Here is a 27,376-nt window from a genome sequence, read left to right on the forward strand (position 1 = left end):
AAGCTTGTCATCCTCAAAAAATCTTACAATTCAATGATAAAGCGCATCCTTGAACACTGTCAGCTTTTTCCCTGTCAAATGATGTCACTTTCAAGTCATAGCCTTAAACGTGTTTGCACACATTGTATGTTAAATTTAATGTAAATGTGACAGGACTGACAGAAACATGGGGACAATTGTAAATGTATTTGTATTATATATTTGTAGTTTTTTTTTTTATAATTTAATGTTTTTTTAATCAATTGATGTGGATTATAAAAACTTAAACTTCCTATTTCTAAATGTTTTTCTTCTAAATTACAGTTTTTAGTATTAGAAAACTATTAAAGCTGTAGGTTCAGTTGGGCTGAGGACAATGACAGAGTTTGTACAGTGTAAAGTGTTTTTAATAAAAAACACTTTACAGACATATTCCTCTACAGAACAACTCACAGATATCAAACATCAGAACATTTTAGAATTTCTTTGGGATGAAATACTTTTTATTCACTGTATCTGTTTTATTTCAGGGAAATAATGTATTTTAAATTATATTTTATTAGACACTAACGCAGACTTTTACTTTGAAAAAATACGAACTCTTCCTGAGCAAGACTTTTATTTTGAAGTTCACTTTCGTCCACCGGAAGTTTTTTTATTTTTTTATCATGGTAAAACATACGGGACCTATCATTCATTGTTTTAATAATGAAGGATCTCTATTTAAGGTTAAAGTAAGGGTCATATTGTTTCAAAATCGCATTCGTTGATACATGTAGACTGTATTCGCTTTTTCAACTGAAAAAATCCAACGGTTTACGTCAGAGATAGCTGCAGGAGCGTTGTCTGGTGTTAGCAAACATGCCTCTTGGTTTAAAACCATGCTGTGCTGTGTGCAAAACACAAAGTTCTTCCATGTGGAAAAAGGGAAACCAGGGGGAAATTCTGTGTAATAGCTGCACTGGTAAAGCTGTAAGCAGCGGCGGCTCCGGAGCTTCTGCTTCTTCCACCATCCAGCAGAATAATGGCGGAGGGAAACAGGTACGAAAGCTGTTTTAATTAATAACATTTCTTTAACTGCTAACGTACATTTTAATCAACAGTGTGGCTGGCTGGTTATACATTGTTATGGTGTTTGTACTTAGATTTTAAATCGGTGTGTTCATGTATGTTTTTTTTCATTGAGGTAAGGTTTTATTTTCACTTGAACGTTAACGTTACCTCAATGTTTTAATACACTGCAAAAATGCGTTTCTTACTGTCTTGTTTCTGACTTAAACCTAGTCGAAATATCTAAAAATTGTTAAATCCTGAAGCGTTTTCCTGAAACAAAAACAAAATATGTCGTGTTTTCAGAAATAATTAGTAAAAACTAAGTGTATTTTACATTAAAACAAGCAAAGCAGTCGTTGGTAAGCAAAATAATGTTGATTTCTGCTTTGTTTTTTAGGGAAAACTCACTTAATTTAGAATAATTATTTCTGAAAACGAGACAATTTTTATTCTTTTAGATATTTTTGTCTATAAATAAGACTAAAATAAATCTACGTTAGAGAGTAATATCTTTTGCTGTGTAGTACTGTGACTTTGAAAGGCGCTATAAATAAATTTTACTGATATTTTCTAAGATTTATTTTAATCATATAGGCATATACAATAATTATAATGTATGTACTTTTGGATGAGACTTTATTTTACAAGCATTATTTATTCCAATATGTTTTTATTTTTTAAATATATACACAGTTGAAGTCAGAATTATTCGCCCCCTGTTTATTTTTGTTAAAATAAAAATGCCCCCATTTTCTGTTTAACAGAGAGCAGATATTTTTCAGCACATTTCTAAAAATACTTTTTTAATATGATATTGATATTTTAATAGCTTATTTCTAATAACTGATTTATTTTATCTTTGCCATGATGACAGTAAATAATATTTGACTAGATATTTTTCAAGACACTTCTATACAGCTTAAAGTGACATTTAAAGGCTTAACTAGGTTAATTAGGTTATCTAGGCAGGTTAGGGTAATTAGGCAAGTTATTGTATAACGATGATTTGTTCTGTAGACTATCAAAAAACAATATATATATATATATATATATATATATAAAGGCTAATAATTTTGACCTTAAAATGGTGTTTAAAAAATTAAAAACTGTTTTTATTCTAGCTGAAATAAAACAAGACCTTCTCCAGGAGAAAAAATATTATCCGACATACTGTGAAAATGTCCTTGCTCTGTAAACGTATTTAAAAAAGAAAAAAATTCAATAATTGGAATAATTCTGACTTAAACTGTATGTATTTTAAACATATTTTTATGGTAAGTTTAATATATGGACAGTATTTCTAAATGAAACCACTTGTGTTTTCTCTTTTTCTTTGCAGTCCAAACAGGAAATACACAGACGCTCTGCTAGGTTAAGAAGCACTAAGTATAAAGCACCGGCATCTGAAAAAAAAGTCTCCACCAAAGGAAAAGGAAGACGACATATATTCAAACTGAAAAATGTGAGTTTTATTCAGGTTTATTTTTCCTTGGTGGTGTCCTTTTCTTACACATGAAATGTACACTCTCTGGCCACTTTATTAGGTACACCTTACTAGTACCTGGTTGGACCCTCTTTTGCCTTCAGAACTTCCTTAATCCTTCATGACATAGATTCAACAAGGTAATGGAAATATTCCTCAGAGATTTTGCTCCATATTGACATGATAGCATCACATGCTTAAGATGCTCTATTGCACAGGTGTCAAACTCAGTTCCAAAAGGGCAGCAGCTCTGCACAGTTTAGTTCCAACCCTAATTAAACACACCTGATCAAACTAATTGAGTCCTTCAGGCTTGTTTGAAACCTACAGGTAAGTGTGTTGGAGCAGGGTTGGAACTAAACTGTGCCGGGCTTCGGCCCTCTAGGAATTGAGTTTGACACCCCTGCTCTATTGGATTGAGATCTGGTGATTGAGGAGGTCGTTTGAGTACAGTGAACTCATTGCCATGTTCAAGAAACCAGTCTGAGATATTTCATGCTTTATGTGCATTATCCTGCTGGAAGTAGTCAACAGAAGATGTGTACACTGTGGTCATAAAGGGATGGACATGGTCAGCAACAATACTCAGGTAGGCTGTGGCGTTGACATGATACTCAATTGTTACTAATGGGCTCATAGTGTGCCAAGAAAATATCCCCCACACCATTACACCACCAGCCTGAACCGTTCATACAAGGAAAGATGGGTCCATGCTTTCATGTTGTTGATGCCAAATTCTGACCCTTTTTTTGCACCCACAGAACTGCCGCTCACTGGATATTTTCTCTTTTTCAGACCATTCTCTGTAAACCCTAGAGAGGGTTGTGTGCGAAAATCCCAGTAGATCACCAGTTTCTGAAATACTCAGACCAGCCCATCTGGCACCAACAACAATGCCACGGTCACAGTCACTTAGATCACCTTTCTTGCCCATTCTGATGCTCGGTTTGAGCTGCAGCAGATCATCTTGACCATGTCTACATGCCTAAGTGCATTGAGTTGCTGCCATGTGATTGGCTGATTAGAAATTTGCTTTAACGAGCAGTTGGACAGGTGTACCTAATAAAGTGGCCGGTGCATGTACCATATTTTAGTTTGATGTAATGTAATTATTTCATATTTTGTAGATTATTTATATTATATTATAGATGACATTAGTTTATTTATGAAGCACATTTTTGGGAACAATAGGTTTTCACCGAATGCTGTACAGCAGGGCTGGCCAACCCTGTTCCTGGAGATCAACCTTCCTGCAGATTTCAGTTGCAACCCATATCCAACACACCTGCCTGTAATTATCACGTGGTGTTCAGGTCCTAATTAATTGGTTCAGGTGTGTTTGATATGGGTAGCAACTGAAATCTGCAGGAAGGTGGCTCTCCAGGAACAGGGTTGGCCTCCCCTGCTGTACAGCTATGAATGCAATAAAATCAAAATAATTATAATAAAAAAATTATGAAATTGAATACGATGGTATAAAAAAGGTGAATGAAATAGGATAAAACAACAGCTCTCACACAGACTAAGACTTGAAAGCAGAAAGTCTTTGGGTCTTTCTAACATGCATAGGCAGACTATTCCAAAGTCCCGCTACTGCAGATTCATGTTTTGCATTATTGTATAATAAAAAATTATTTTATACTATATAATCCATTTACTACCTGTTTAGAATTTGAGCATTTACCTGATAATTTAATTTCCAGCTTCAAATGTTAAATGCTGCCTGAATTTTTCATCCGTCTCCTGTATGTGTAGGTTCTGTAATTTCACTATTATAGCATTCAATAGTTCATTTTCATTGCTTTTAGAGTGAATTAAAGGAACGTAAACAAAGGAGGCCGAGAAAGATGCTCGTTTTAGAAAAAAAAAATTCAGACGGGCTTTTGCATCTGAACTCTTCATATAGAATTTTTTCTGCACAAATAGGTTTTATTTTAAAAGCTTTGAACCTATATAAATTATATTCTAAATATAAGGTTGATATCTAAAAAGATCACTAAAATTTAGTTTGAAACCAAGTGTTTCTGCTGGACGAAATTAATTTATTATTAAGTTTCAGTTTTTCTGGATTATTTAATCTCTTCTGAGCTTTTTTGTGGTTATTTTTGTGTTAACATAAGTTACTAAATAAAAAAAGAAAGTTTGATACTGAATTTAAAAAGAAAATCAAAAATTAAAACATGACAAAAAGGCATGACTGGCATTTATGCAGTAAAATCCAAAAGGTATACAGCTGTTTTCACATTATTCTATCATTTTCTATTTGGCTTAGTCCCTTTATTAATCAGGGATTGCCACAGCGGAATGAACCGCCAACTTATCCAGCACATTTTTTACGCAGCGGATACCCTTCCAGCTGCAACCCGTCTCTGGGAAAAATCCCCACACACTCATTCAAACTCCGGACAATTTAACCTACCCAATTCACCTGTACTGCATGTCTTTGGACTGTGGGACAAACCGGAGCACCCGGAGGAAACCCACGCAAACGCAGGGAGAACATGCAAACTCCACACACAAACACCAATTGACCCAGCTGAGGCTCGAACCAGCAACCTTCTTCTTGCTTTGAGGCGACAGCCGCTGTGCCACTGTGTCGCCCTGTTTTCACATCAGTATAGCATGATTTTTGTGACACTGTTAAAGCCATTATTAATATTTTTATTACTGTGAGGGTTAGGTTTAGGGTTAGGATATGAATAGATGTTAATAAAATATATTTTAATGTGTAATTTAATAAATAATTTGAATAATACTCTGTATGATTACTGTTTTTATACTGCTTTTAGGGTTGGGATATGAGTACATGTTAATAAAATACAATTGAATGTGTAATTTAATAAAAAAAAGAATAATACTCTGTTTACAGTTTTTATATTACTGTGAGGATTGAGGTTAGGGTTGGGTTTGAGTAGGATGTTTATAAAATACAGATAATGAGTAATTTACTTACTAATTTATCCCTTGTAGCAACAACCCATTTATTCTTCTTTCCTCTTTACATACACTAGCCTATAAAAGCACCAGAGTCGGTTTCAACGATCATCACATCAGAGTCCATGTTTTACAAGGTAACAGTTTTAAATGAATATTCACAGTGTTTTTCTGTCTGCCACTTTCTCTCCACTAACACACACACTTGTTGTTTTCAGGGCATCTATTATCAAATAGGAGATGTCATTAAAGTGATAGACGAGGATGATGGTAAACCGTATTACGCACAGATTCGGGGATTCGTCCAGGATCAGTACTGTGAGAAAAGCGCTGCGTTAACTTGGCTGATCCCAACACAGGCCAGTCCTCGAGATCGATTTGATCCAAGCACATACATTGTTGGTAAGCAGATACACAAATATGTATGAAATTATATTGTTTAGTTTCCTGCTGGCAAACTTAATGCTCTCAAAAGTGTCATTTAATTATATTTATCTCATTTATTTATTTTCATTCATTCATTTTCTTTTTGGCTTAGTGCCTTCATTAATCTTGTGTTGCCACAGCGGAATGAACCGCCAACTTATCCAGAATATGTTTTATGCAGCGAATGCCCTTCCAGCTGCAACCTATCAATGGGAAACACCCATACATTCTCATTCACATGCATACACTACAGACAATTTGGCTTATCCAATTCTCCTATAGCGCATGTTTTGGATTGTGGGGAAAACCGGAGCACCTGTAGGAAACCCACCACGTCGCCATACAGATAATAAAATTTAAAAAATCAATTCTGTATTTAATGGGCAACCAGTGAAGAGCATAAAAAATAGGAGGTGTTGATACTTGCAGGTGGCAGAAAGTAGTCTAGCAGCTGAGAGAGTACTTAGTACCAGCTGCAGATGAGAGAGAGAGAAGACTGAGAAATACTATTTATAGTTATCTAGAACTAGTTTATATGTTATACTTTACCATTTATACACAAATTAACTAGTTTCTAAACATCTGTCAGTTAAATGCATTTAACTATTTAAAATAAAACTGAATATAATAATAATATATATATATATATATATATATATATATATATATATATATATATATATATATATATATATATATATAAGTGCAAGTCAGAATAAGTGTATCAACAATGATGTTTGTCTAGGGCAAATAGAATTTTAAGGGATCCAACCCACCCTGGCTATAGTCTGCTCATGCCATCAGGCAGGCGCTACCAAAGCCTGTGTGTTTCATTTTAGCACTGATTGATGACCAAACATTTCATTTAAGATGTTATTTGAAACATTCAATTAGAAATGATGCTTTATATGTACAGTAAAGTCAAAATGATTAGCTCTCCTGTGAATTTTAGTTATTTTTTCTTAACTATTTCTCAAACTATGTTTAACAGAGCAAGGGATTTTTCACAGTATTTCCTATAATATTTTTCTCCTGGAGAAAGTCTTAATTTGTTTTATTTTGCCTAGAAATAAAGCAGTTATACATTTTTAAAAATCATTTTATGGTCAAAATTATCAGCCCCTTTAAGCTATATTTATTTTTTGATTGTCTACAAAACAAACCATCGGTATACAATGACTTGCTTATTTACCATAACTCCCCTAATTAACCTAATTAAGCCTTTTAATGTCAGTTTAAGCTGAATACTAGTGTCTTAAAAAATATCTAGTGAAATATTATGTACTGTCATCATGGCAAAGATAAAATAAATCAGTTATTAGAAATGAGTTTTTAAAACTATCTAACTTCTAACTAACTCCTTTCCATTAAAGAGAAATTGGGGAAAAATAAACAAGGAGGGCTCATAATTCTTTAACAGTATATAAATAGTCTTTCACAAACACTTTTTTTTTTGTGTTTAGGCCCTGAAGAGGACTTGCCGAGAAAAATGGAGTACCTGGAGTTCGTCTGTCACGCCCCGTCAGAATACTTTAAATCAAGAAGCTGCCCGTTCCCCACATTACCAGTTCGCCCAGAGAAAGGCTACGTCTGGACTCATATAGGACCAACTCCTGCTGTGGCCATCAAAGAGACTGTAGGGTGACGTTAATCATAAAACACTCCACCTTCAGACTGAACTCAAACTTTTATATTCACCACTCTTTCACAAACACTGCTTTCATGCTCTGATTATGATATTGGCCTTTAAGTATTTTGGGAAATTGAAATGTACTGAATATTTGAGCTTCAGAAATCCTGATTTATCAACGAAAACAGAAGCCACTATATATAGGTCAGCCAATGAAAAACTAGAAAAGGCAAATACAAAGTTCATTTGTAGCCCATTCTGAGAGTTAGTAATATTGTAATATTATTATCATGCATAAAGTCATTCAACACGTTTTGTACTCCTACATGTCTCCTCTGAGCTTCCAGAAAGATTTGCCTGAAAGCAGATTCCAGCATTTGATTTAATTTGATCTGAAAGAGGAAAATATTTTTGCATCAGTCTTATTGAGTGAAACATTATTGTGTTCAGTTTTAAGATTGTTTTAGGAACTGTAAAGATCATTCTTAAACTTGGGACATTATCCCAGTGTCTGTAGTATTTTCATTTCAACATGGATCAGATCTTCCTCCTTGAGTATGGCATTACTCATGTTTTAGCCTGATCAACAGAGACTAGAGTTGGAGGAATGGTTCTTTATTTGCAGAGACCTGTCTATTACAATAAACACATGAATTGGTGCTGTAATAATGTAATGATAATTCTGTCTGTCCAAAAGTATTAAATATAGATTATTTCAAAGACATAAGGAAGATGATCGTGCAGCTCTGCTTATCATTGAGAGCCACAGACAAAACTGCTGTAGATTTAATAGGAAAACCACCCAGCAAACAATTAAGAGTTCAATAGACATCTAATAGACATCTAAACGTAGACAGCTTGGCTAAAACAAGGCTGTCAGTAAAAATCTAATAGACATCTAAAAATAGCCCAAAACTAGACTAGTGTTCAATTAGACAGATTAGACAGACTTTATATGTGTGGTCATTCATGTCTGTTTATTTGATGACTGGTCTAGTTTTGACCTATTCTCTGACATCTAATAGACAGCCCAAATTTAGCCTTGTTTTAACTATGCTCAAAACCTCTATTAGACATCTATTTGACACATAAATGTTTGCTAGGCAATAATTAATTCTACATCTTATTAATAAAGTGACTCAATGGAGGAATTGGTGTACAACCTGAAAGTAAAATGAGAAGTCTCTTCTCATCGAGAATTCATTTATTTAATTAAATATACAATAAAACGTAATATTAAATATGATAGAAATGTATATCAGTCATTCATAGCTGGTATTGTTAACATATGAACTGATTCTATGAACTCTCTGAGGTTAAATGGCTAAATTACATTTTAGGGGACTTGAATCATCAAAATTGTCTTTAAAAAATAATAACTTGAAATAAAAATCTTGAAGTGAAGCTTGGGGAACTTGAATTGAGGGAATTCAGCACTTCTTTAGTGTGATTATAGCAGCTTTTCCTGCTGGAACTGCTTATATCTGCATTTTTCCACTCATGACTACAATTTTTGCAAATTATGGGCTGCATTTCCAGCTTATGGAAGTTCTTTTTAGAAAAACTGAAACAAATCATTTCAAATAACCATGTTTCATATGTGTCACTTTTTCATCATGAATATAATGCTGTGCTTGTAATTAGTACATTAAATAATATCACAGTCATATCTGTGGCTTATCTGTGTGTTGTTCATCCAGATCATTTTTATTTTAATTCCCCACGATTCAGTAATGTCAGTGATATTGCAGCAGGAAGACTTGATTCTTGTCTTGAGTTTTGGGATAATTTGTCTGCTTAAAATAACACCCAGTGTTGCCAGATTGGGCGGTTTCCCGGATGCTCGCCCCCACTCCAATGTGTTCTTGAGACCGCCACAATTATTACACCTTGTACCCAGTTTATACAGTATGTGTATATATTTATATATATATATGTGTGTGTGTGTGTGTGTATACAGTTGAAGTCAGAATTATTAGCCCCCTTTGATTTTTTTTTTCCCTAATGATGTTAAACAGAGCAAGAAAATTTTCACAATATGTCTGATAATATTTTTTCTTCTGGAGAAAGTCTTGCGTGTTTTATTTCAGCTAGAATAAAAGCAGTTTTATATTTTTTAAACACCATTTTAAGGTCAAAATAATTAGCTATATTTTATTTCAATTGTTTACAGAACAAGAGATCATTATACAATAACTTGCCTAATTCCCCTAACCTGCCTAGTTAATCTAATTAACCCAGTTAAGCCTTTAAATGTTACTTTAAGCTGTATAGAAGTGTCTTTAAAAATATCTAGTCAAATAATATTTACTGTCATCATGACAGATAAAATGAATCAGTTATTAGAGATGAGTTATTAAAACTATTATGCTTAGAAATGTGTTGAGAAAATCTGCTCTCCGTTAAACAGAAATTGGGGAAAAAAATAAACAGGGGGGCTAATAATGCTGACTTCAACTGTATATATGTATATATAATCTCAAAGTTTAACAGATGTTATACATCCACCATTATTACATGAGTTCTGGATGTACGAATTACATTAAAATGTTTCCACTGAAACTGTTTTCATTCAAAATGGCCTCTCAGCTGAGCTCTCCTCCATGACATCATGATTAGAACTCTGCACTGCTGTTCTAAACTGATGTTCTGACTCTCGAGCGCTGTTGGTGTGTTAAGGAGTGAACTGATCGACAGCTACTTTCGTGTCTTTCAGTGTTTTTTGACGACTTTTGAATTGAGTGACAGCATTGACTGTTCATAATGTCACTGTTTACCAGTGTATTTCGGCAGCTGTCTGCATGTTTTACACCTTCATGGGGCAGAAGGCTGAGCCCTCAGATCGCTGATATAGGTGCAGAGGCAGGAGAAAGCAAGGCCATGTCCACACAGAAACACCGCAAGGTGAAGTCCCATCATGGACACAGACCGGGCAAAGAGGGAGAGGGTCTGAAAGACCAGGCTGAAGAGGAAAAACAAGCTCTCAGTGCTGAAAACATACAGAGCACCGAGAGAGAAGGTGAGTACCCGTCTGCCAAGATAAGAGAGTTGTTTTGTTGTAGTTGTGTTTACATTGCAGCCTCTCGGGTTTGTACACGAGATTAACGACAGAGCAATAGCGTCAGTTGCAGCAGATTGATTTTACGGCACTAGCTAAACTTTCTGACACCTTTACAGCACTCATGTACATTTCAAATCAATACAGGCCACGACTGAACATGGAGGATGATCTGTAAGAGGCAGTCTCCAAAATTAAACCAAGAAAAGACTTAAATATTGTGCCCAGCAGTCTCATTAGGTGAGGTTAATATTAAATAATAATCAAAATAAATAAATGATATGGTTGTTAGACTGCTGCTCTTTTTGTGTTGTCAATATGCTTGTGTTTATATAGACCGATTGGTTTATAAGAGTGTTGTGTGCAACGTTTGTATGATTATAACCACTTCTGAAAATAGTGGGGGTCACGAGTCATTGGCGCTGTTATTTTGGGGGTCCCGGGCTGAAAAGTTGAAGAACCCCTGCCTTAAATGACCGATACTAATAACTGTTTGATGAAAATAAAAAGAGACAAAAATAATAAACAATATTTTCCTTTATTCCAACAGGAGGAAACGGAGAATCTGGAGGAAAGAAAAGAAAGAGGAGAAAGCTGAAAAACAAAAAGACTCTTCCTCTTCCTGTAGAGGTCAAACCTCTGCCAGCTCCAGCCTGTTTCTCCTCCTCCCCTCCAGTTGGAGATCAACCTGAACATCCAGATGTCCTCGCTCTCCCAGCTGCTGGCCTCAAACCTCTGCTGAAAGACAAAGAGTCTCTTCCTCGTCTTGTTGAGGTCAAACCTCTGCCAGCTTCAGCCTGTTTCTCCTCCTTAACACCAGTTGGAGATCAACCTGAACATCCAGAGGTTCTCGTTCTCCCAGCCTCTCACCTCAAAGCCTTGTCACCTCTCTCAAACCCAGCATCCCGTCCTCAATCGCCTGTTGAGGAAACTGGTGAGGTGCTGCCAAGCTCAGTGATCCAAGTGGCTCCATGTGTCTCTCCAGAACCAGTCCTCCTTCCCCTCCAGAGCTCTTCTGAGGTGGCTTCTCTGTGCTCGATTCCTTCATTCAGTGAGCCGTCTCTCCTCCAGAGTCCTCCTGAAACGCTGCCGATTCCTCCAATCTTTGCGTTTGACGAGGTGGTGTCTCTTGTAAAGCCTCAAGCATCTGAGTGTTCTCCCTCTTCAGGCCTCATGCTCTTTGACTTTGAGGATGAGGAGCTTGAATTCATGGAGTACACGGAGGAAGACATAGAAGCTTTCTATGAGTCTGAAATGAAGCCGAGGCGGATGGCGGCTTGGCTGGAGCAGGAGGAAGTGACGGAGGTCCAGAAAAATGGAGGAAAGGGAGCCTCGCAGGTCATACAAAACCCGCTGAATGAGGTGTCTCGTGATGAGGCGTTTGAGGAGCTCCTGATTCAGGCGTTCTGCACCGGGCCTCCTGTGTACACCGAAATCAAGAGCAGGAAGAAGCCAAAGAGGAACGGCCCGCTGGTTCTGTTCAGCTTGATGGAGGAGAAGGTGAAGAAAAAGCAGGAAAAGAAACTGCGTAAGGAGGAGGAGAGAAATGAGAGAAATCTCCTGCGGGAACGCTACAGAAATGATCCCAAACTCAAACACTTGTGCATCAATAAGCACAATCCCAACTTCTGCTGGTCCTGAAGCGGATCACCGTCCCTCCCTGACACCTCCTCACACCTTTACCCTACTGCACATTCCTGCCTGTAAATAAAAGTGTGCATAGCAAAGCTGAATGTTTCATGACTCTTTCTTATCACTGCAAGTTTTATTTCTAATGCACTGGAAGAAATATATCTCAGCATATATGACTAATAATTCAATTCAGATTTTCTATGGGATGCTTTACAGTATTATATTGTGCATACACATTAGATTATCTAGTCTGGAGCTAATCTAACCAAATAACTGGAAATAACAGTCCAGAAATGTGTCCAAATTTATGAGTTGGGGAAAAATATGAAATAAAAATGAGCAAAAATCAAGAGAAACAAAAAATATTTACTATTTTGTTGAAATTATGTAGTTTGCAGTATTTTGCATGAATTTAAATGTGTTATTTTTCTTTTTCTAAAGATATTCAGTGATTAAAATATAATTTTAATAAATATACCTGTTTAATAAATCTGTTTTGTTCAAATGCACAAAAATGGATTACCTACACTCGCCGGCCACTTTATTAGGTACACCTTACTAGCTCTGGGTTGGACTCCTTATGCCTTCAGAACTGCCTTAATCCTGCTGCAGTTCAAACCGAGTGAAGAGTGAGGAAGAAAGGGGATTTAAATGACTTGAACAAGGCATGGTTGTTGGTGCCAGTATTTCAGAAACTGCTGATCTACTGGGATTTTTACGCACAGCAATCTCTAGGGTGTACAGAGAATGGCCTAAACAAGAGAAAATATCCAGTGAACAGCAGTTCTGTGGGCGCAAATGTCTTGTTGATGATGTTGTGCAAAATATTTTCTAAGTCAAAGTTTAAAAAAAAATAAAGTCTGAGATCTCCGAAGTCTTTAGGCAAAGCAGTTTATTGTTACAGCATCAGTAACAACAGAGACGGGTCGATCGAGTGTGTGATGAGTATAGGCTAGCACACAGTTTAATTACACTTCTTTGTCTAAACACTCCACCCAGATTTACACATTAGCACACCTCCATTAGCTTCTCCACTAATAGGATCTCAGCTCTCCCAGATGCTCCCTACCCATGGCCAGTTGAGTAATGTCTTTACCCCCAGTAGAATCACAGGTTTTCACAGGGATCCTACCCATGACCACTAAGGTCTTTCCTTCCTACTTCAAATGTGGCAATTCAGCAAAATCAGTGCTCAACTATATATCTTGTTCACTGTACAGTGAGCTGTCAACTGTAAGTTCAGCTGAAGTTCACGGGCAGTTTTAGGGTCATCATATTTTGGAAATCGTTGCAGCTGAGCATGGGTGCATGTCTGAGTGTGCAGGTGTGCATGATCATGAGTCACACATGAAACAGAACGCCCTTATGACCTTACTTCCATCATTCTGTTCCCATTATGTTACTCTCACATCCTGCTCTTTTAATTCTTTTCCTGTTTCCGGCTGTGTTTGCACACTTTGTGTTTCTCATCACACTACAGTCTGCTTGAACATGGCTTCATCATAAAAGTAAAAAGCTCAAACATACAAAGCATCATAATAATAATGCAGTGGAAAGTAATGTGATCATCAGAAATTCATCAATACATCAATAAGTTTCTCAATAATGTCAGAGGAGAATGGCCAGACTGGTTCCAGCTGATAGAAAGGCAACAGTAACTCAAATAACATCTTGTGTGTGGTGTGCTGTCTGGCGCAATATGGCTGCCACCATGTCATCCAGGTGGATGCTGCACACTGGTGGTGGATGAGGAGATTCCCCCTATTGTGTAAAACACTGAGTGTCCAGAAAATCGCTTCATAAATGTAAGTTATTATTATTATTATTACTATTATTATTATTATGACTAATAACCATTTGTTACAACCGAGCTCTGGAGAAGAGCATCTCTGAACACACAGCACGTCCAACCTTGAGGCAGATGGGCTACAGCAGCAGAAGAACACCCAGGTGACACTCTTGTCAGCTAAGAACTGGAAACTGAGGCGACAATTCACACAGGCTCACCAAAACTGGACAATAGAAGATTGGAGAAACGTCGGCTGGTCTGATAAGTCTCGATTTCTGCTGCTACATTCGGATAGTAAGGTCAGTTTCCATATACGTATATATATTACATGATCAGAAATTGATTGAGGTCATGTCCATGTGTTTTGTGATTAATTGATGAATTGATTATTGGGACTAGCCAAGGGCTGATATAAGATTGTAATTGTAATTTTATAAGCAACTCCTGATAACTTCCAGCCATGGCTGTATCCCTTCTTACAGCAACCCTTATTCTTCTGTCTTGTTTACATACACTGGCCTATAAAAGCACCAGAGTCGGTTTCAACGATCATCACATCAGAGTCCATGTTTTACAAGGTAACAGTTTTATTGAATATTCACAGTGTTTTCTGCCTAGCACCCACTAACACACACTTGTTGTTTTCAGGGCATCTATTATCAAATAGGAGATGTCATTAAAGTGATAGACGAGGATGATGGTAAACCGTATTACGCACAGATTCGGGGATTCGTCCAGGATCAGTACTGTGAGAAAAGCGCTGCGTTAACTTGGCTGATCCCAACACAGGCCAGTCCTCGAGATCGATTCGATCCAAGCACATACATTGTTGGTAAGCAAATACACAAATATGTATGAAATTATATTGTTTAGTTTCCTGCTGGCAAACTTAATGCTCTCAAAAGTGTCATTTAATTATATTTATCTCATTTATTTATTTTCTTTCATTCATTTTGTTTTTGGCTTAGTGCCTTCATTAATCTTGTGTCGCCACAGCGGAATGAACCGCCAACTTTATTTGCATTGTTTGTTTGTTTGCTTTATTTATAGAGCACATTTGAAAACAAGAGATGTTGACCAAAGTGCTTTACAAAATGACCAGCATACAAAATCTATACCTATATATAAAAATTAAGCAAAATTATATACAACAGATTAAAATTAATTAATTACAATCAAAGGCAAGAGACAGAAGGTGATTTTTTAGATGAGACTTAAAAGCACCAAGTGAAGAACATGACTGGATCTGTAAAGGCAGACCATTCCACAGTCGGGGGGCTGCAGCAGAAAAAGCCCTGTCACCTCTTGATTTCAACCGTGTTTTGGGGACAACTAGCTGATCTTGTTTTTCGGACCTGATTGGCCTCAATGAAGTGTGCCAGTGAAGAAGCTCAGAGATGTAAATCGGTGCCAGACCATTCAAACTTTTAAAAACAAGTAGCAATAACTTATATTGAATTCTAAATTGGACTGGGAGCCAGTGAAGAGATGATAAAACTGGTGAGATACTAGAGAATTTCTTTTGTCCCAGTTAAAAGCCTAGCAGCTGCATTTTGAACCAGCTGCAGGCGTGCTATTGATGCCTGTGAAACTCCTGAATACAAAGAGTTACAGTAGTCCAGTCTGGACATGATAAAAACATTAATGACAGTTTCCAGCTCTTTAAAAGAAAGAAAAGGCTTCAATTTGGCAATGTTTCAGCTGCAACCCATCAATGGGAAACACCCATACATTCTCATTCACACACATACACCGTAGACACTTTGGCTTCCCCAATTCTCCTATAGCGCATGTGTTTGGATTGTGGGGGAATCCGGAGCACCCGTAGGAAACCCATACCAGCAGGGAGAGAACATGCAAACTCCACACAGAAATGGCAACTGACCCAGCCGGAGCTTGAATCAGCAACCTTCTTGCTGTGAGGCGATCGTGCTACCCACCACGTCGCCATACAAATAATAAAATTTGAAAATCAGTTCTGTATTTAATGAGTAACCAGTGAAGAGCAGATCAAATAGGAGGTGCTGACTCTTACTTGCAGGTGGCAGAAAGTAGTTTAGCAGCTGAATTTCGTACCAGCTGCAGATGAGAGAGAGAGAAGACTGAGAAATACTATAATAGAGAGAGTTACAGTAATAAAGATGAGCTCAATGAATGTTTAAGGATCACAGTGCAGCTCCAAAAGTTTCATTAATTGTCATTTTTAATATTTATAGTTATCTAGAACTAGTTTATATGTTATACTTTACCATTTATACACAAATTAACTAGTTTCGAAACATTTGTCAGCTAAATGCATTTAATCGTTTAAAATAGAACTAAATATAATAATTAATTCTCTTTTTTATATATTTTAATTAGTGCAAGTCAGAATAAGTGGATCAACAATGATGTTTGTCTAGGGCAAATAGCATTATAAGGGATCCAACCCACCCTGGCTATAGTCTGCTCACACTAATGCCATCAGGCAGATGCTACTGAAGCCTGAGGAGCAAATCAGTGAGACTTTGTGATGGTTTTTATCCTGTCACTATAAGACTTCTAATGCATTATAAGAGCAGATCTGATGAAAACAAGCTCACCAGCTCGTCTTCAGGGGGAGAAATGTGAGTTTGTATCCGGAATAAAATGATGGCTTACTCACAAAGCACTGTCGTGCAAGGTGATGTTTATTTACAGTGCCAAAAGTCCATCCACGATTCCACAGTGAAGGTAAATAAAGTTGAAGTCAGAATTATTCGCCCCCCTGTTTATTTTTTCCCAAATTTCTGTTTAACGGAGAGCAGATTTTTCCAACACATTTCTAAACTTAATAGTTTTAATATCTCATTTCTAATAAGTGACGTATTTTATCTTTTTCATTCATTCATTCATTTTCTTGTCGGCTTAGTCCCTTCATTAATCCGGGGTCGCCACAGCAGAATGAACCGCCAACTTATCCAGCAGGTTTTTACGCAGGGGATGCCCTTCCAGCCGCAACCCATCTCTGGGAACTATCTTTGTCATGATGACAGTGAATAATATTTGACTTGATATTTCTGAAGACACTTCTGTACAGCTTAAAGGGACATTTACAGGCTCAACTGGGTTAATTAGGGTAACTAGGCAGGTCAGGGGAATTAGGCAAGTTATTGTATACAGTAATGATGGTTTGTTCTGTAGACTATCAGAAGAAAATATAGCTTAAAGGGGCTAATGATTTTTTCCTTAAAATGGTTTTTAAAAAATTAAAAACTGCCTTTATTCTAGCCAAAATAAAACAATTAAGACTTTCTTTAGAAGATTTAGATTTATTTGCTCTGTTAAACATCATTTAGGAAATATTTAAAAAAGAAAATTGAAAGGGGAGCAAATAATTCTGACTTCAGCTGTACATGTGCAAACAAAGAAAAATCCAAAAAAGTACCAAAGAAACAACAAACAGGAAAACTAAATCTGCAAAAATATACTCCAATTATATCCTAAAAATAAAAATAATGGTAACAACAATAACAGGTATCCACAGTATATTCGCTCCAGGCACCACAGTAGCACTTTTGTACCGACTTGGTAAACAAGTGTTGTTTGGTAGTTGGACTCTGGCTTTTATAGCCCAAACTCCCGCCCATTTGTGGGCTAAACCATTTACAGGTAAGAATTAACTTTAACAAATACACAAACATAACAGCAAATGCTATTTAAATACTATTGATAGCTAGTGTGTACTAATGATTCTATAAACAGTTAAACTAGCACAAATTGATTATAATATAACAGTTATATCAAACTGTGCAACAGTTATTTAAGTTTTAATTTATTCATTAATTGTGGGATTTTTTTTTTTGTTTTTATCTATATTTATATTTCTGAATTTATAAAAGCTTATTATTGTTTGGTTTTTCTAGTGTTTGATGTTTTTTATGTTCTTGTTGAGTCTGATGTAACGTAATTTCATTTTGCATTACAATTTATTATGATGTTTAGAATGACAAAAATAAAGGAAACTGTAACTGAACTGTTTAATTTTAGCACGGATTGATGATGAAATATTTCATTTAACATGTTATTTGAAACATTAAATCAGAAATTATGCTTTATATGTATAGTCAAAATGATTCACCCTCCTGTAAATTTATTTATTTTTTGCAAATATTTCTCAAATGATGTTTAACAGAGCAAGGAATTTTCACAGTATTTCCAATAATATTTTTTCTTCTGGAGAAAGTCTTAGTTGTTTTATTTCAGATAGAATAAAAGTAGTTTCATTTTTTTAAGAACCATTTTAAGGTCAAAAATATTAGCCCCCTTTAGCTTTATTTATTTTTTGATTGTCTACAGAACAAACCACCGTTAAACAATGCACTGCAAATATTATTTACTGTCATCATGACAAAGATAAAATGAATCAGTTATTAGAGATGAGTTATTAAAACTATTATGCTTAGAAATGTGTTGAGAAAATCTGCTCTACATTAAACAGAAATTGGGGAAAAAAATAAACAGGGGGCTAATAATTCTGACTTCAACTGTATATATGTATGTATAATCTCAAAGTTTAACAGATGTTATACATCCACCATTATTACATGAGTTCTGGATGTACGAATTACATTAAAATGTTTCCACTTAAACTGTTTTCATTCAAAATGGCCTCTCAGCTGAGCTCTCCTCCATGACATCATGATTAGAACTCTGCACTGCTGTTCTAAACTGATGTTCTGACTCTCGAGCGCTGTTGGTGTGTTAAGGAGTGAACTGATCGACAGCTACTTTCGTGTCTTTCAGTGTTTTTTGACGACTTTTGAATTGAGTGACAGCATTGACTGTTCATAATGTCACTGTTTACCAGTGTATTTCGGCAGCTGTCTGCATGTTTTACACCTTCATGGGGCAGAAGGCTGAGCCCTCAGATCGCTGATATAGGTGCAGAGGCAGGAGAAAGCAAGGCCATGTCCACACAGAAACACCGCAAGGTGAAGTCCCATCATGGACACAGACCGGACAAAGAGGGAGAGGGTCTGAAAGACCAGGCTGAAGAGGAAAAACAAGCTCTCAGTGCTGAAAACATACAGAGCACCGAGAGAGAAGGTGAGTACCCGTCTGCCAGGATAAGAGAGTTGTTTTGTTGTAGTTGTGTTTACATTGCAGCCTCTCGGGTTTGTACATGAGATTAACGACAGAGCAATAGCGTCAGTTGCAGCAGATTGATTTTACGGCACTAGCTAAACTTTCTGACACCTTTACAGCACTCATGTACATTTCAAATCAATACAGGCCACGACTGAACATGGAGGATGATCTGTAAGAGGCAGTCTCCAAAATTAAACCAAGAAAACACTTAAATATTGTGCCCAGCAGTCTCATTAGGTGAGGTTAATATTAAATAATAATCAAAATAAATCAATGATATGGTTGTTAGACTGCTGCTCTTTTTGTGTTGTCAATATGCTTGTGTTTATATAGACCGATTGGTTTATATGAGTGTTGTGTGCAACGTTTGTATGATTATAACCACTTCTGAAAATAGTGGGGGTCACGAGTCATTGGCGCTGTTATTTTGGGGGTCCCGGGCTGAAAAGTTGAAGAACCCCTGCCTTAAATGACCAATACTAATAACTGTTTGATGAAAATAAAAAGAGACAAAAATAATAAACAATATTTTCCTTTATTCCAACAGGAGGAAACGGAGAACCTGGAGGAAAGAAAAGAAAGAGGAGAAAGCTGAAAAACAAAAAGACTCTTCCTCTTCCTGTAGAGGTCAAACCTCTGCCAGCTCCAGCCTGTTTCTCCTCCTCCCCTCCAGTTGGAGATCAACCTGAACATCCAGATGTCCTCGCTCTCCCAGCTGCTGGCCTCAAACCTCTGCTGAAAGACAAAGAGTCTCTTCCTCGTCTTGTTGAGGTCAAACCTCTGCCAGCTTCAGCCTGTTTCTCCTCCTTAACACCAGTTGGAGATCAACCTGAACATCCAGAGGTTCTCGTTCTCCCAGCCTCTCACCTCAAAGCCTTGTCACCTCTCTCAAACCCAGCATCCCGTCCTCAATCGCCTGTTGAGGAAACTGATGAGGTGCTGCCAAGCTCAGTGATCCAAGTGGCTCCATGTGTCTCTCCAGAACCAGTCCTCCTTCCCCTCCAGAGCTCTTCTGAGGTGGCTTCTCTGTGCTCGATTCCTTCATTCAGTGAGCCGTCTCTCCTCCAGAGTCCTCCTGAAACGCTGCCGATTCCTCCAATCTTTGCGTTTACTGAGGTGGTGTCTCTTGTAAAGCCTCAAGCATCTGAGTGTTCTCCCTCTTCAGGCCTCATGCTCTTTGACTTTGAGGATGAGGAGCTTGAATTCATGGAGTACACGGAGGAAGACATAGAAGCTTTCTATGAGTCTGAAATGAAGCCGAGGCGGATGGCGGCTTGGCTGGAGCAGGAGGAAGTGACGGAGGTCCAGAAAGATGGAGGAAAGGGAGCCTCGCAGGTCATACAAAACCCGCTGAATGAGGTGTCTCGTGATGAGGCGTTTGAGGAGCTCCTGATTCAGGCGTTCTGCACCGGGCCTCCTGTGTACACCGAAATCAAGAGCAGGAAGAAGCCAAAGAGGAACGGCCCGCTGGTTCTGTTCAGCTTGATGGAGGAGAAGGTGAAGAAAAAGCAGGAAAAGAAACTGCGTAAGGAGGAGGAGAGAAATGAGAGAAATCTCCTGCGGGAACGCTACAGAAATGATCCCAAACTCAAACACTTGTGCATCAATAAGCACAATCCCAACTTCTGCTGGTCCTGAAGCGGATCACCGTCCCTCCCTGACACCTCCTCACACCTTTACCCTACTGCACATTCCTGCCTGTAAATAAAAGTGTGCATAGCAAAGCTGAATGTTTCATGACTCTTTCTTATCACTGCACGGTTTATTTCTAATGCACTGGAAGAAATATATCTCAGCATATATGACTAATAATTCAATTCAGATTTTCTATGGGATGCTTTACAGTATTATATTGTGCATACACATTAGATTATCTAGTCTGGAGCTAATCTAACCAAATAACTTGAAATAACAGTCCAGAACTGTCCAAATTTATAAGTTGGGGAAAAATATTCAATAAAAATTAGCAAAAATCAAGAGAAACAAAAAATATTTACTATTTTGTTGAAATTATGTAGTTTGCAGTATTTTGCATGAATTTAAATGTGTTATTTTTCTATTTTTAAAGATATTCAGTGATTAAAATATCATTTTGATAAATATACCTGTTTAATAAATCTGTTTTGTTCAAATGCACCAAAGTGGATTACCTACACTCGCCGGCCACTTTATTAGGTACACCTTACTAGTACTGGGTTGGACTCCTTATGCCTTCAGAACTGCCTTAATCCTGCTGCAGTTCAAACCGAGTGAAGAATGAGGAAGAAAGGGGATTTAAGTGACTTGAACAAGGCATGGTTGTTGGTGCCAGTGTTTCAGAAACTGCTGATCTACTGGGATTTTCACGCACAGCAATCTCTAGGGTGTACAGAGAATGGCCTAAACGAGAAAATATCCAGTGAACAGCAGTTCTGTGGGTGCAAATGTCTTGTTGATGTTGTTGTGCAAAATATTTTCTAAGTCAAAGTTTAAAAAAAAAATAAAGTCTGAGATCTCCGAAGTCTTTAGGCAAAGCAGTTTATTGTTACAGCATCAGTGACAACAGAGACGGGTCGATCGAGTGTGTGATGAGTATAGGCTAGCACACAGTTTAATTACACTTCTTTGTCTAAACACTCCACCCAGATTTACACATTAGCACACCTCCATTAGCTTCTCCACTAATGGGATCTCAGCTCTCCCAGATGCTCCCTACCCATGGCCAGTTGAGTAATGTCTTTACCCCCAGTAGAATCACAGGTTTTCACAAGGATCCTACCCATGACCACTTAATATGAAGGTAATTCAGTTGCGAAACTCGAGAGCTTGCAAATGTAAATGTGAGCACTTGTGATAATATTTGTATGTGTAGGTTGAAATGTACACTTACAGCTCTGATGTGAACAGCTGAAATCCTCGATTTGCACACACACACAACAATCCACACACTTGTGTTTTAAATTGGAAGTTGCAGATTAATAGTTGTGCATTTGTAAAATGTCATTCACAAATACAAAGTGACAGACACACGTGTGCAAGGCAAATTTGATTGCATCTTTGCTCTACAACCACAGGTCGGCACTCACAACCTCTCAGATTCGTCAGTACAACTACAAATCTCCCGCGCTCTGACTTTTGCTACACATCTCCCGCGATCTCTGTAGCAGAACTCATCTGTGCACTCGCAGATGCAGAGGCGTGAGCAGCGCGGGGCGGGGGAGGGGCGGGGCAGGTGTAAAGCTGTTTGATTGGCTGACGCCTGACCAATGAACAATGCCAGCAGCCAACAGGACTGAGGTGCAAAATAATAATTTCCCACGATTATTTCATTAGTTAGGGTTTATTTAAACTCTTTTCTGAAGAGATTCTTGTTAAAAATCATAAATTCTGTGGAAATGTACATACCAGTAAAAGAGCAGCAAAGCCAGTTTATTGGCTAGAGCCAGCCAATGAGATGGGGCGTTTCTGTTTGTCAGCACACAGGGCAGCTCACGTTGTTGGAGGCCTCGAGCAATCAGAGGGTAAGTTATGATTTTTAATAATTATCTATATGTTCAATACTGTTAGCTAAGCTAAGGACTGTGCTGGGTGCTTCTCTTGTTTGTTTCTTATATAAGAAAACAGTTTTGAGTTATCTAGGAGCTGCTTTCTATCATGTTATATCGTTCTAAAGATACGATTCAACCCACATGAAATAAGTTGTAATAGTATTTATAGTAGATAATATTACGTTTTTGAACCATACTAACTATAATAAACTGTATTATACTGTATATATTGCAGTATCTACAACTTTGTTAATGAATGCAACAGCACACTGTAGTATTAACTAGCATGAACTTTAATGAATTGAAGTATACTTTATTTGTAAAACCTAATACATTTTAAAGCAGTTTCATTTCTTTCTGATTTATACATCTACATGCATTACATCTGATTTAGGTCCAGAACTTGCATCCTTCAACATGATATGTGTGTTCAAAGGAAGAGCAACTAGGTGAGGGAGACAGTGTCCATCGCTCGGCTGAGGGTCCACTTTGAGCATCTCATCTGCAGGGTTAAGCAACATAAGCTGAACAGTCATCATCTCTCTCTATTACAGCGAGCATCAACCAGCTTTACACAATGGCTTGCTTTCTGACCGTTAGTAAAGGCTTGAGCAAAGGATTAAAGAGGAGATAACATTTGATGGGTAATGATGAAGTTGGATTTACCACCTCCATCTCATTATGAACAAGGAAAAACCCTGAAATATTTCAATACAAGTAACTAGACATTTGCACTGCACTTATTTGGACTGTAAATTTTATTTGACAAATAACATTCCCTTACAGCACAGGTGTCAAACTCAGTTCCTGGAGGGCTGCAGCTTTGCAAAGTTTAGTTCTAACCCTAATTAAACACACCTGATCAAACTAATTGAGTCCTTCAGGTTTGTTTGAAACTTTCACTTAAGTGTTTTGAAGCAAGGTTGCAACTGAAAACGTGCAGGGTTACGGCCCTTCAGGAACTGAGTTTGACACCCCTGCCTTACAGTAAAGTGTAAAAATACTACATTAAACAATTATCAAAATAAAAGTTGTGTTTGTGGGTGAGTGTGTGTTTTGTTCAAATCTGTAGTCATCTTGGCAGGTAAAAAGGGAAAATAAATGGTCGGCTTCCTCTTGAATGATCTGAATCATTTTGAAGTGTTTGTAGATGAGCTGGATCATCATGTCATCTTTAGCATAAATAACATCCTTTTCAAGCTATGCAGCTTCTCTGAGTTCCTCATCGACTTGAAACATGCTGATCTCTCCTGTCACTCCATCCTTACAGGAAACTGAGAAATAAAGGTAGTAACTTTCATAATTAAAAAAGTGATATAAAGGACACACTGTACACAAACATGTAAATAAATAGATGGATAGATAGATATGATGCAGGTTATAATAACAAAAACCTGTATGATCTGTAAGAAACTGAAACGCCTAGTGTTATTTTGAATTGCTATTAATGTGTGCGTTTGTGTAAATATACTTCAATTCATTAAAGTTCATGCTAGTTAATACTACAGTGTGCTGTTGCATTCATTAACAAAGTTGTAGATACTGCAATATATACAGTATAATACAGTTTATTATAGTTAGTATGGTTCAAAAACGTAATATTATCTACTATAAATACTATTACAACTTATTTCATGTGGGTTGAATCGTATCTTTAGAACGATATAACATGATAGAAAGCAGCTCCTAGATAACTCAAAACTGTTTTCTTATATAAGAAACAAACAAGAGAAGCACCCAGCACAGTCCTTAGCTTAGCTAACAGTATTGAACATATAGATAATTATTAAAAATCATAACTTACCCTCTGATTGCTCGAGGCCTCCAACAACGTGAGCTGCCCTGTGTGCTGACAAACAGAAACGCCCCATCTCATTGGCTGGCTCTAGCCAATAAACTGGCTTTGCTGCTCTTTTACTGGTATGTACATTTCCACAGAATTTATGATTTTTAACAAGAATCTCTTCAGAAAAGAGTTTAAATAAACCCTAACTAATGAAATAATCGTGGGAAATTATTATTTTGCACCTCAGTCCTGTTGGCTGCTGGCATTGTTCATTGGTCAGGCGTCAGCCAATCAAACAGCTTTACACCTGCCCCGCCCCTCCCCCGCCCCGCGCTGCTCACGCCTCTGCATCTGCGAGTGCACAGATGAGTTCTGCTACAGAGATCGCGGGAGATGTGTTGCAAAAGTCAGAGCGCGGGAGATTTGTAGTTGTACTGACGAATCTGAGAGGTTGTGAGTGCCGACCTGTGGTTGTAGAGCAAAGATGCAATCAAATTTGCCTTGCACACGTGTGTCTGTCACTTTGTATTTGTGAATGACATTTTACAAATGCACAACTATTAATCTGCAACTTCCAATTTAAAACACAAGTGTGTGGATTGTTGTGTGTGTGTGCAAATCGAGGATTTCAGCTGTTCACATCAGAGCTGTAAGTGTACATTTCAACCTACACATACAAATATTATTATCACAAGTGCTCACATTTACATTTGCAAGCTCTCGAGTTTCGCAACTGAATTACCTTCATAACTTAAGGTCTTTCCTTCCTACTTCAAATGTGGCAATTCAGCAAAATCAGTGCTCAACTATATATCTTGTTCACTGTACAGTGAGCTGTCAACTGTAAGTTCAGCTGAAGTTCACGGGCAGTTTTAGGGTCATCATATTTTGGAAGTCGTTGCAGCTGAGCATGGGTGCATGTCTGAGTGTGCAGGTGTGCATGATCATGAGTCACACATGAAACAGAACGCCCTTATGACCTTACTTCCATCATTCTGTTCCCATTATGTTACTTGCACATCCTGCTCTTTTAATTCTTTTCCTGTTTCCGGCTGTGTTTGCACACTTTGCATTTCTCATCAGACTACAGTCTGCTTGAACATGGCTTCATCATAAAAGTAAAAAGCTCAAACATACAAAGCATCATAATAATAATGCAGTGGAAAGTAATGTGATCATCAGAAATTCATCAATACATCAATAAGTTTCTCAATAATGTCAGAGGAGAATGGCCAGACTGGTTCCAGCTGATAGAAAGGCAACAGTAACTCAAATAACATCTTGTGTGTGGTGTGCTGTCTGGCGCAATATGGCTGCCACCATGTCATCCAGGTGGATGCTGCACACTGGTGGTGGATGAGGAGATTCCCCCTATTGTGTAAAACACTGAGTGTCCAGAAAATCGCTACATAAATGTAAGTTATTATTATTATTATTACTATTATTATTATTATGATTAATAACCATTTGTTACAACCGAGCTCTGGAGAAGAGCATCTCTGAACACACAGCACGTCCAACCTTGAGGCAGATGGGCTACAGCAGCAGAAGAACACCCAGGTGACACTCTTGTCAGCTAAGAACTGGAAACTGAGGCGACAATTCACACAGCCTCACCAAAACTGCACAATAGAAGATTGGAGAAACGTCGGCTGGTCTGATGAGTCTCGATTTCTGCTGCTACATTCGGATAGTAAGGTCAGTTTCCATATACGTATATATATTACATGATCAGAAATTGATTGAGGTCATGTCCATGTGTTTTGTGATTAATTGATGAATTGATTATTGTGACTAGCCAAGGGCTGATATAAGATTGTAATTGTAATTTTATAAGCAACTCCTGATAACTTCCAGCCATGGCTGTATCCCTTCTTACAGCAACCCTTATTCTTGTCTCTTGTTTACATACACTGGCCTATAAAAGCACCAGAGTCGGTTTCAACGATCATCACATCAGAGTCCATGTTTTACAAGGTAACAGTTTTTATTGAATATTCGCAGTGTTTTTCTGTCTGCCACTTTCTCTCCAGTAACACACACTTGTTGTTTTCAGGGCATCTATTATCAAATAGGAGATGTCATTAAAGTGATAGACGAGGATGATGGTAAACCGTATTACGCACAGATTCGGGGATTCGTCCAGGATCAGTACTGTGAGAAAAGTGCTGCGTTAACTTGGCTGATCCCAACACAGGCCAGTCCTCGAGATCGATTTGATCCAAGCACATACATTGTTGGTAAGCAAATACACAAATATGTATGAAATTATATTGTTTTGTTTTCTGCTGGCAAACTTAATGCTCTCAAAAGTGGATTTAATAATATTTATCTCATTTATTTATTTTCATTCATTCATTTTCTTTTTGGCTTAGTGCCTTCATTAATCTTGTGTTGCCACAGCGGAATGAACCGCCAACTTTGTTTGCTTTGTTTGTTTGTTTGCTTTATTTATAAAGCACATTTGAAAACAACAGATGTTGACCAAAGTGCTTTACAAAATGACCAGCATACAAAATCTATACCTATATATAAAAATCAAGCAAAATTATATACAACAGATTAAAATTAATTAATTACAATCAAAGGCAAGAGACAGAAGGTGATTTTTTAAGATGAGACTTAAAAGCACCAAGTGAAGAACATGACTGGATCTGTAAAGGCAGACCATTCCACAGTCGGGGGGCTGCAGCAGAAAAAGCCCTGTCACCTCTTGATTTCAAACGTGTTTTGGGGACAACTAGCTGAAACTTGTTTTTCTGACCTGATTGGCCTCAATGAAGTGTGCCAGTGAAGAAGCTCAGAGATGTAAATCGGTGCCAGACCATTCAAACTTTTAAAAACAAGTAGCAATAACTTATATTGAATTCTAAATTGGACTGGGAGCCAGTGAAGAGATGATAAAACTGGTGAGATACTAGAATTTCTTTTGTCCCAGTTAAAAGCCTAGCAGCTGCATTTTGAACCTGC

The 27,376-nt window shown here is 37.5% G+C and overlaps 4 protein-coding genes and 1 long non-coding RNA gene across 8 annotated transcripts in view; 4 read left to right on the top strand and 1 right to left on the bottom strand.

Moving 5' to 3' along the window:
- ppt1 (palmitoyl-protein thioesterase 1 (ceroid-lipofuscinosis, neuronal 1, infantile)) overlaps positions 1-27,376 on the bottom strand; it is an 847,627-nt gene that overhangs the window by 241,107 nt on the left and 579,144 nt on the right. The window lies entirely within an intron of this gene.
- gatad1 (GATA zinc finger domain containing 1) lies at positions 625-9,172 on the top strand. 3 transcript variants are annotated; one of them, XM_087294959.2, is made up of 6 exons: positions 625-713; positions 805-1,020; positions 2,372-2,494; positions 5,527-5,586; positions 5,668-5,851; positions 7,339-9,172. In XM_087294959.2, the coding sequence occupies exons 2-6, from the start codon at positions 841-843 to the stop codon at positions 7,518-7,520; spliced, it is 729 nt and encodes a 242-aa protein (XP_087151085.2). In that variant the 5' UTR covers positions 625-713; positions 805-840; the 3' UTR covers positions 7,521-9,172.
- Positions 8,038-12,290, top strand: LOC100330546. Its single transcript, XM_087296099.2, has 2 exons — positions 8,038-10,524; positions 11,114-12,290. Exons 1-2 carry the CDS (start codon positions 10,269-10,271, stop codon positions 12,202-12,204), a joined length of 1,347 nt encoding a protein of 448 aa, XP_087152225.2. The 5' UTR covers positions 8,038-10,268; the 3' UTR covers positions 12,205-12,290.
- nkd3 (NKD inhibitor of WNT signaling pathway 3) lies at positions 8,181-20,823 on the top strand. 2 transcript variants are annotated; one of them, XM_088651391.1, is made up of 3 exons: positions 8,181-9,843; positions 18,373-19,051; positions 19,641-20,817. In XM_088651391.1, exons 2-3 carry the CDS (start codon positions 18,796-18,798, stop codon positions 20,729-20,731), a joined length of 1,347 nt encoding a protein of 448 aa, XP_088507517.1. In that variant the 5' UTR covers positions 8,181-9,843; positions 18,373-18,795; the 3' UTR covers positions 20,732-20,817.
- On the top strand, positions 25,934-26,646 carry LOC148679858 (uncharacterized). Its single transcript, XR_015945455.1, has 3 exons — positions 25,934-26,104; positions 26,288-26,383; positions 26,463-26,646. It is a non-coding gene; the product is annotated as an uncharacterized LOC148679858 (long non-coding RNA).

Source organism: Danio rerio, chromosome 19 (genome assembly GCF_052040795.2).
Source record: "Danio rerio strain M-AB ecotype USA chromosome 19, GRCz13ab, whole genome shotgun sequence".
Classification (NCBI taxonomy): Eukaryota; Metazoa; Chordata; class Actinopteri; order Cypriniformes; family Danionidae; genus Danio; species Danio rerio.

Bases quoted from the DNA above. Each gene is read 5' to 3' on its own strand.
- gatad1 (XM_087294959.2), top strand. From the start codon at position 841: ATGCCTCTTGGTTTAAAACCATGCTGTGCTGTGTGCAAAACACAAAGT. The intron at 1,021-2,371 runs GTACGAAAGCTG...TTTTCTTTGCAG, and splicing joins ATAATGGCGGAGGGAAACAG to TCCAAACAGGAAATACACAG. The intron at 5,587-5,667 runs GTAACAGTTTTA...TGTTGTTTTCAG, and splicing joins CAGAGTCCATGTTTTACAAG to GGCATCTATTATCAAATAGG.
- LOC100330546 (XM_087296099.2), top strand. From the start codon at position 10,269: ATGTCACTGTTTACCAGTGTATTTCGGCAGCTGTCTGCATGTTTTACA. The intron at 10,525-11,113 runs GTGAGTACCCGT...TTATTCCAACAG, and splicing joins ACAGAGCACCGAGAGAGAAG to GAGGAAACGGAGAATCTGGA.
- nkd3 (XM_088651391.1), top strand. From the start codon at position 18,796: ATGTCACTGTTTACCAGTGTATTTCGGCAGCTGTCTGCATGTTTTACA. The intron at 19,052-19,640 runs GTGAGTACCCGT...TTATTCCAACAG, and splicing joins ACAGAGCACCGAGAGAGAAG to GAGGAAACGGAGAACCTGGA.